The 8613-nt window shown below is 43.3% G+C and overlaps 1 protein-coding gene across 2 annotated transcripts in view; it reads left to right on the top strand.

Annotated features, from left to right (window-relative positions):
* The first annotated feature begins 934 nt into the window (after positions 1 to 934).
* The window catches only part of CCL28 (C-C motif chemokine ligand 28), a 28218-nt gene continuing 20539 nt past the window's right edge, over positions 935 to 8613 (top strand). The window contains exon 1 of one of the 2 annotated variants that reach the window (XM_019464299.2): positions 935 to 1066. In XM_019464299.2, coding sequence (XP_019319844.1) covers positions 1003 to 1066 — 64 coding nt within the window. In that variant the 5' untranslated portion in view covers positions 935 to 1002. Of the gene's footprint in view, positions 1067 to 1112; positions 1189 to 8613 lie in introns of those variants that run through there. The other variant, XM_053906981.1, reaches the window with a different exon arrangement.

Below are 8613 nucleotides of genomic sequence, written 5' to 3'. Positions count from 1 at the left end.
TTTTGTACTAAGTCTTTGAAATCTGTTGTGTATTTTATGCTCATAGTGCCTCTGAATTTGGGTGAGCACATTTCATATGGTCAAGGGCTACATAAGGACAAGAAGTTACTGCATGAGACAGAGCAATTATAAAGAAAGCATGGCAAAATTTTGGAGAGCGTCCAGCCTGACTTGTATTTGCAGAAAAGTTAAGTACATATTCTGAGGTTATACAACCAGTTAGTAAAAGAGGCAGGATTAGAATCCAATTATTCTTACCCTACCGTATGCTCTTATTTTCAAAGCTGATTAGCAACAAAGCCAGACTAGAACTCGAACCTCCTCATTCCTGCTTACGTCTGCTCTGGGCCTCTCTTTTCTACCAGGCATAGCCTAGAGGGAATCGGCCTTTCTACCTGTCTTTTCTCCTAAATAAACTAACAGCTTCACTGAAAACAATTTGGCTGCAAACCAAGGCCAGCGGGGGGTCGAATTTTTCCATATCCTTCCACCAGATAATACTGTTTTTTTATGACTTGTCACCCTTGTCCCCAGAAACTCTTAGTTTCACCAAGCTACTTAAAAACGGATTCCTTTACGCAACAGTTCTCAATGGAGGGGTCCATCAGAATCACCTATGGAGCTTCAAAAGAATTCAAATCACTAGTCCCCTACTCCAGATCCTGAATTCTAGGTGTGTGGACGGATTCGAGTAGACAGCTATTTTTTAATGGTTCCCAGGTGATTCTGATGCACACCCCCAACTCGCAATGACCTCGCCAACTGCCAGATCACTGCTGACGTTGCTAGACCCCCAGGTGGCTGTACACAGTTCTGGTCGTAAGAAAGAGCCTGGTCTCAAGGAAAGAAATATGAGAAATAGGTACCCCAGCACCTCCCAGGGCGGGGCTGCCCGGCTTACTTTTCCTCCACACTCTCTGCACCCAAGGACACCTTCAACCTCATTTCCTGATCCTACAGCCTCACCTGTGGTACAGCCTGGGGCTGGTGGGGCAGGCAGGAATGCAGCAGACAGGACTCGCTCTGGTGGCCTTGGCTGCCTGTGTGGCTTTTCCCTCCTCAGAAGGTGAGTGGGGGTGTTGGCTATGCAAGCCTCCCGTGGAAAGAGGGGGTGCTGCCTCCCCAAGATGGAGCAGGAAGGAGTGAAGTCCTGGCGGCAATTTGGGGCAGGAAGTTCGATCTCTTCAGGTAGGAATTTCCAGTTATCTACGAGAGACTGGCATAGATTTACATTGCTGATCTTCAAGAAGGATGGAACCTCATTTGAACAGGTATTAGTAATTTGTCTCATGGAGGATGAGATCTTTCCACACAACAACTTTGAGCTGTGTTTCCTTTGCTGATGACAGTCTCTTAGAAAATCCCCAGGTAGAGGTTGGAGGAAAATCCCTATTATTCATCCGTCTCCTCCTTCCCCCAACCTGCTACACTGGAGACAAATGTGCATGTTCCTGCAGGAAAGGCAGACGTCACCTTCTGGGTTAGGGGTTTGGGAAGCAACAAAGTCAGCCCTGTGGATACTGAAAAGCAAAACTGCAATCTGACCTTTAAGAAGGGATGCAGGATAAAGGAGACTGAACCATACAAATTATATCAAAGAGAACTCAAATTGTGAATTGCTAGCATATATATGGAGATTGTAACTGCATTTGAACCGGAGGCAATCTTTTCTACAGTACTTAGGAAAACCTAAACAGAAGTACTAAATACTTGACTGACTTGACTCTTTCCCACTGTCGTCTTTTCTGAAACTTGACCTTGAATAGATTCTCTAAATCCAGAAGAGAGGTGAAATATAAGTCATGTCTGATCTGCTTTTGAAAGCATTTGCCAACCCTTAAAAACTGACAGATTTCGTATATACATTCTCACATATACACCCAAATTGTATTTTAAAGCTTCTCTTGAAAAATCACATCTGGCAACAACGGTCCCATGTCCTCTGGCAGGAATTGGCTAGAGTGCAGTAGCCCCTGTCCTTCTCTGAAGTTGGCTATCGTCCTATTAACTGCCTGGTTCCTGTAGGCATTTGTTTAGGGGACCTGATATAGTGCACCAATGTACTGGTCTTGTATTACCGAGCATGGAAAGATCTAGATAATTTCTTCTTCATTTCTATCTGGATAATCTCTTCTTCATTTCTATCAATCTATCTATCTTATCAAGACAAAGACACAAGTGTATCATTTTCTATGTTTCTGTAAAAATTTTTCAGAAGAACTCACCATTGAAATTTTAGGATTCACTTTCACTGTTTCTCAAAGGCTTACCTGCTCAGGCTTTATTTCTAGTTTTGGCAATGCACTTTTTTTTTTTTTTTCACATAAAGCTTTGAAATAAAGCTTTGAAATGTATCTCCCTTCAGCTTCCTGATGTGTTTCCAGCTGCCCCTCAGCAATCACAGCAGCTGTCCTATGGGAGAGGAGGGAGAGACAGGCAGGCAGAGGGGCAGGGGTGATGAGGGATGCCCCTGCCAGACCCAAGGCCAGACTTCCCATGGGACCGAGTCCTGGCAGAGAAGGTGGGACAGCAAAACACAGAGGTGTTTGAAAAAGGTCCAGTTGGTGATGAAAGAAAGAAAGAGAACTGAGGAGACCCCGCAGTGGCCTTTTGGGTGATTCCCAGGGCTTTTCCTAAGGCAGTTCGGGCCACAGGAAAATCACACGATCTGGGAAGCGCCCAACCCTCTGCCGTCTGAAAATAAGTGATGTTGGGTTAAAATACGAGAGGGTAGGCCTGAGAGCAGTTGTGGAACCTAGAGGGGTAACCCACTGCTTTCCATAAAAGCCTTCCATGGAGTATCTGTGTGTCCCACGTGCCCTGTGGGAGGCTCTAAGGGACTCGGACCTGGGGGAGGAGCAGGAGAGGAAGGAGGCAGGAAGGTGGGGAATACTGGGAAGTGCAGGGAAGGAGGTATAGGTGGCTTTGACAATTGTCACAGGCTCCGGGAGGGGATCGGGAAGTGGTCTGTGCCAGTTGGTAACTTTGAGAAATACATTTTGTTCTTCCAGGCACCAATGGTTCCACTGCCTTAATGGTGCCTTAAATGGCCATTTTAATGTTATGGCTCAGTAATTGGCATTCTCAAAGCATTTTGCATGAATCAGGAAGCAGTTGACTTACCTGTAATTAAAAGCCTTGGGTTCTACCCAAAGGTAGGAGGGTATATACACCTGCTGACGTGGCTGCTGGCTCCCAGAACTCAAAACCGAGTCCATAAAAGTGTCTATCATCCACTCCGGTGGCCCTAAGCCAGATTATTTAAAGCCACAATCTAGGGCTTTGTGGGCTGGCTGTTGTTACTATAGATATTTTCAGACTAAGGTTCCACTTGTCTCTGGCAGATGCAGGGTGAGGCATTTTGCCTCACAGTCCCAAACCGACTTGGTTCTGACAATCCGTTTTCTCACAGCAGGATGGTTCCTCCTCACACAGGCACTTGCTGGGGACTTGTCGTCTGCATCCTAAAAAGACATTTTATTTTCTGTTTGTTTTAATTATAGGACACTCGCTAGGGAGGATTACCAAGAATGTACATTTGTGCTTGAGGGGCGCCTGGGTGGCTCAGTCAGTTAAGCATCCCACTCCAGCCCAGATCATGATCTCACAGCTCGTGGGTTTGAGCCCCACGTCGGGCTCCGTGCTGACGGCTCAGAGCCTGGAGCTGCTTCGGATTCTGTGTCTTCCTCTCTCTCTGTGCCTCCCCACTCTCTCGCTCTCTCGCTCTCTCTCTCTCTCAAAAATAAATAAGCATTAAAAAAACAAAGAATATGCATTTGGGCTTGAAAGTTGTTCTGCACAGTCAGGACCCTCCACTTCCCCAGGAGTGGTCCATGAGGGGCCTGACATGAGGGCCACCAACCTGTTCTTCGATTTCTCTCCAGGTATGCCCTTCTGTTAAAACAACATACCCTGCTTTCCTTAATTCAATACCATTGTTAGACTAAGAGTCTAGATTTTGGTTAAGGAACCCAGTCATAGTATTTATACTGTAGTTCAGGGGTTTCTTTAAATGTCCTTTTTCTATGTCTGGAGAAACAGAATAATTTAAGAGCAGCCTTCTCAAATCTGAGTCATACATGGGCCCCTTTACAGGAAAACATTCTTTTTACTCTCAGTGGTAACCTTTAATTATTTTACTATGTTACTTGGTATATAAACATGAAACCAGTTATAAACCCCCTGTGTGTATATCTTTTCTGCAATTTTAAAACCAAAATAAAATTTAAATTTAAATAAAAACACAACTGCAAAGCCAAGAAGAGTTCAATCAAACAATATTAATTTAAAGTAATGGTTAATATTTGGCCAAAACTACCATCACTGTTCCAAACACAAATATAGCACTGATCCTTAAGATGCAGATTTTGACTTTTATGTGCATTTGTTAGCATGTTCAGAACGAGAAGTGTTTTCTCCCCACCACTTTTTTGTTTGAACCAGGATGATATAACTGAGCCCTCCCTTAGCATGAATGCATTACAAAATTCCGCTCTGTTCCTTTCTGACTGGCCTAGGACAATTAAGGTAGGATCTGACCCGATAATAGCACTAGGCATAAACATAAGCAAAATTCAAATGTCCTGAAAGTGCTCTTTTAAGATAGTCTTCCAGAAGATCCAGAACATGTCTATTTAAATATCATGATCGAGATGACATATTAAAATTTAGGAATTGTCTGGAGAGCTCATAAACCCTGAGAACATGCTCATGAGCCCCCTGCTATGAAACCTTGTTTGAGAAATGCTGGCAAGCCTGGGAAGAGTCTCTTTGGATTCCAAAAGGTCAAGTCAGAATTCTAACTACATGAACTTGAGAAATTGTCTAACGTTCTGAACCCCAGTTTTCTTAACAGTAAAACAGGAATAAGGAATAACAATGCCTCTCTTACCTAGTTATTCTCAGGATTATATGAGATAACAAGGAAAGTGTTGGGCATAGAAGAGGTGCTCAATAATCAATTGTTAGTTTCCTTTCCTTTCCTTTCCTCTTGCCAGGTTCTATCACTAACTTGTGTTTTTAAGTTTATATATTTATTTTGAGCGAGAGAGAGAGAGAGCACAAGTGGTGAAGGGGCAGAGAGAATCCCAAGCAAGCTCCGCACCATCAGCGCAGAGCCCAATGAGGGGGCTTGAACCCGCTAACTGTGAGATCATGACCTGAGCCAAAACCAAAAGTCAGATGCTTAACTGACCCAGCCACCCAGGCATCGCTATCACTAACTTTTTAAATTAAAATTATGAGGGACACCTGGTTGGCTTAGTCAGTTAAGCGTCCAACTTTGGCTCAGGTCATGATCTTGCATTTTGTGGGTTCCAGCCCCACGTTGGGCTCTGTGCTGATAGCTCAGAGCCAGAAGCCTGCTTCAGATTCTGTGTCTCACAGCCCCTCTCCACCCCTCCCCAACCCCGCCTGCTTGCACTCTCTCTCTCTCTCTCAAAAATAAACATTAAAAAGTTTCTAAAATTAATTAATTAATTAAAATTATGGAAAGTCACAAAAATCAAATAATTTAATTCCTAAAATTATAAAAATTATAAAATAACAAATACTTGGGGTACCTGGGTGGCTCAGTCAGTTAAGCCTCTGACTTTGGCTCAGGTCATGATCTCACAGTGAGTTTGAGCCCCGCATTGGGCTCTGTACTGAGCGTGGAGCCTGGAGACCGCTTCCTGTCCTGTGTCTCCCTCTCTCTGCCCCTCCCCTGCTCATGCTCTGTCTCTGTCTCTCTTTCTCTCTCAAAAATAAATAAACATTAAATTTTTTAAAAAAAGTAACAGTGTAAATTTTTAAAATACAGAATAAAATATATGAAGGTCCCTTTTCTCTATTCCTTTCATCCCTCTCCCCCACCCAGAGGTAATAAATAACCCCTCTGGCTTCTGTGTATCCTTCCAGAACTTTCTCTATGCATTTACAAATATGAACTCACACACATTCACACAGATTTTTAAAAACATAAAAAGGACAACAATCTACACATTACCTAATTTTTCTTTCACTTAATCATAGATAACAGTATAGCTGTTTCACACACATAGGCATTTCTTAAAAGTTTGGATCATTCATCTTAGAGATAACATACAAACTTCCAGGAATAGTTTAGGACATTGAAGTCTCATTTATTCATTCATTATCAGTCAGAGTCCAATTAAGAGACAAAAACAAGACATGAATTTGAATAGGGAAAGTTTAATATAACAAATTATTAGCTATAACAAGAGATAGGCTAGGAGGCACACAGAACCCTGAAGAATACAGGGCTGGGTAGGGCTGATACTGGTAGGGCTGAAGTGGAGTTTTTGAGGGAAGAGATCCCATTACCCCTTCCCTGCCCAGCTGAGATTCAGACCTTGTTAGAGAGGGCACAGCCATGGCTCACCGAGTGGCAGGAAAATCACTGGTCTGCCTTCCAGTTTTCAGGAGCAAGTTCTTCACAGGGAGGTGTCTCACTGGAGACACTCTGCTCCCAAACTGCCCGAGTTGGGGTGCTGTTAGCTGTCATGTGCTCCCAGAGCCTGGTGCTGCAGAAATGATAGGCGTGCACCCTGAAGCCTGGAAGGAAACCCCTCTTGCTGCAATGCCTTTCCAGTGTCCCCCAATGACAAAGGTTTAACATCGTGCCAGCCCGTGAAGGAAAAATATTTAAAGGGCCCATCTTAATTCCCTAGAACTGGCAATTAAGGGTGAATTTGAAGCTGAGGGGCAGTAAATGGACAGTGGGTGCATTCCACAAACTTAATATTGACACCTGGATGCCTACTGTGGGGCAGGTGATGTGATTTTGTTTCTAACTATTGAGTGTTTACTATTTGTCAGCCTGTTTTTTTTTTTTTTAATAAATGGTTATTCATTTTTGAGAGAGAGAGCGAGAGAGAGCAATTGGGGGAGGAGCAGAGAGAGAGAAAGAGAGAGGGACACAGAATCCCAAGCAGGCTCCGTGCTGCCAGCACAGAGCCTGACAAGGGGCTTGAACTCACGAACCATGAGATCACGACCTGAACTGAAGTCGGACACTCAACCAACTGAACCACCAGGTGCCCCTGTCAGCTTGTTCTAAGCACTTAATGCATAAACTCAAGCAGTTGTCACAACACCCCTGTGAAGAAGGTGCTATTACCATCCTCGTATTACAGATAAAGAAACTGAAACAGAGAGAATGAAGTAACTCATCCAACATAAGCTTGTAAGTGATAAAGCCAGGAGTCGAGCCTGGTTGTTTGTCTCTGTATGCTTAACCACTGTGCAGTAATGCCATAGGGCATGTCCCTATGGCACAAAATTATCCTGATCCCCTTCAGGAATATTCCCTGACCGGTCCAAGTGTCCATGCTGTGAGAAGCATTAGTGACCAAATGTCTTCATATGAAGGTAAAGAAAAAGCCTCATTCACTCTTTACATTATCCCAGGGTTCCAAAAATATCTGGGAGGATTTTATTTGGGAGGATATTATTTGGGCATAGCAATCTCATGCCTCATTGCTTGGTGAGTCCTTCCTACCTCCTCGATGTTGGCAGTGGACACCTCCATTTGTGGTTATATCCACAATGTGATGTGGCTCCATTAAGGCGTGAAGTCCACTAGAATAGGGAAACGTATCCTTAACCAAACACATACATGTTTATTTACATATTGCTCTTCTTAAATTGCACTCACAAACTTGAGACAAACTGACAGCAGGCAAATGAATCTTATTGTTTTTATCTTTATCCTAGGAATCCTTTCCCCAACAGTGGCATAACATTTGCTTTGTTTCCACTTTACTGTGTTCTATAAAGTGTTCTTTATACTGGTGTTTTGCAAACTGCTTTCTTTCTTTTTTTAATGTTTATTTTTGAGAGAGACAGAGACAGAATGTGAGTACGGGAGGGGCAGAGAGAGCGGGAGACACAGAATCCGAAGCAGGCTCCAGGTTCTGAGCTGTCAGCACAGAACCCAACACGGGGCTCGAACTCACAAACCATGAGATCACGACCTGAGCCGAAATCGGACTCTTAACCGACTGACCCACGCAGGCGCCCCGCAAACTGCATTTCTAATAAGCCGCCCGGTGATGCCATTCCTGCAGCTCTGGGAACCACATTTTGAGTGGCAAGAGACTATACGATACATCCAAGTAAGAGAAGAGGCTGGTTCATTCTCTCTGTAATAACAGAATCATTTCCTTAAAAACCAGAATCTAACTTTCACATCACAGATTTGATGAGAAGTGTTTTAGTGTTCATCTGAACAGATCTTGGGAAGGAAATCTTTAAAGCCTCGGTCCAAAATTGGATCATAGGCAGAACCAAATCAGGGACAGACAATCGTGGCAAATCACCCACCCAACTCTCTGACACTTAATACTGGAAACATTACAACAACAAAACCCCAAACCAACAGAATTGAGAGCAATAACACTTTAACAGTAAGACAAATAGTAAGACTTTTAATGAGACACTGATATCTTTAAATTATTAAATATAATGGGGCAAATGATTTATCATCATGAGTTGACCCCTAATTACTTGAGGGTGGAGGGATGATGTTTCTAAAAGCATTGTGTAATTTAAGGACATTTGGGACACAAGACCTTGACCAAACACTGATAATCTTATTTCCTAAAAAAAAAA

Source organism: Panthera pardus, unplaced genomic scaffold, assembly GCF_024362965.1.
Source record: "Panthera pardus isolate Hobbes unplaced genomic scaffold, ASM2436296v1 HiC_scaffold_2, whole genome shotgun sequence".
Classification (NCBI taxonomy): domain Eukaryota; kingdom Metazoa; phylum Chordata; class Mammalia; order Carnivora; family Felidae; genus Panthera; species Panthera pardus.
The sequence above is the reverse complement of the archived record's forward strand: the minus strand, read 5'-3'. Positions and strand labels throughout refer to the sequence as shown.